Source organism: Egretta garzetta, unplaced genomic scaffold (assembly GCF_000687185.1).
Source record: "Egretta garzetta isolate BGI_Z169 unplaced genomic scaffold, ASM68718v1 scaffold157, whole genome shotgun sequence".
Lineage (NCBI taxonomy): Eukaryota > Metazoa > Chordata > Aves > Pelecaniformes > Ardeidae > Egretta > Egretta garzetta.
Genome location: NW_009260175.1, coordinates 178,457 through 179,005, shown reverse-complemented (window position 1 = coordinate 179,005; position 549 = coordinate 178,457). Strand labels below are relative to the sequence as shown.

Here is a 549-nt window from a genome sequence, read left to right as displayed (position 1 = left end):
ATCCCCGAGTCCCCCCCTGAGGATGACTGGGAAGACCACTTGTGCCGGAGGCTGACGGAGGTTGGACGGGCTCCGGTGGGCGCCTGGTCCCCGTCCCCATCCCTGTCGTCACCCCCCATTTTCCCCCCCTCCAGACCCGCGTGGGCGGCTCGAGGCTGAACATCATCATCGTGGCCGAGGGAGCCATCAACAAGCACGGCAAACCCATCACCTCCGACGACATCAAAACCGTGAGCGGGGAGGGGAACCCCCTTTTTTTTTTTTTTTTTCCCTTTTCCCAGCCCTTTCCTGGCCCTGCTGCGGGGCCGGATCCAGGCGCATCCCTGTCTTGCAGCTGGTGGTGAAACGTTTGGGATATGACACCCGTGTCACCATCCTGGGCCACGTCCAGCGCGGTGGGACGCCCTCCGCCTTCGACCGCATCCTGGTAGGGAGCTCCCTCCCACCCCAGCCCTGGAGAAGAAGAGCTCCAGGGTGGGGGGTGACATCCCTGTCCCTGTCCCCGCAGGGCAGCCGGATGGGAGTTGAAGCCGTCATGGCTCTGCTGGA

At 64.1% G+C, this 549-nt stretch overlaps 1 protein-coding gene across 1 annotated transcript in view; it reads left to right on the top strand.

The window, feature by feature from the left end:
• LOC104128923 (ATP-dependent 6-phosphofructokinase, muscle type-like) overlaps window positions 1-549 on the top strand; it is a 7,675-nt gene that overhangs the window by 2,833 nt on the left and 4,293 nt on the right. The window contains exons 4-7 of the mRNA XM_009641780.1: window positions 1-60; window positions 135-230; window positions 335-427; window positions 509-543. The exon at window positions 1-60 is cut by the window's left edge and continues 27 nt beyond it. Coding sequence (XP_009640075.1) covers window positions 1-60; window positions 135-230; window positions 335-427; window positions 509-543 — 284 coding nt within the window. The remainder of the gene's footprint in view (window positions 61-134; window positions 231-334; window positions 428-508; window positions 544-549) is intronic.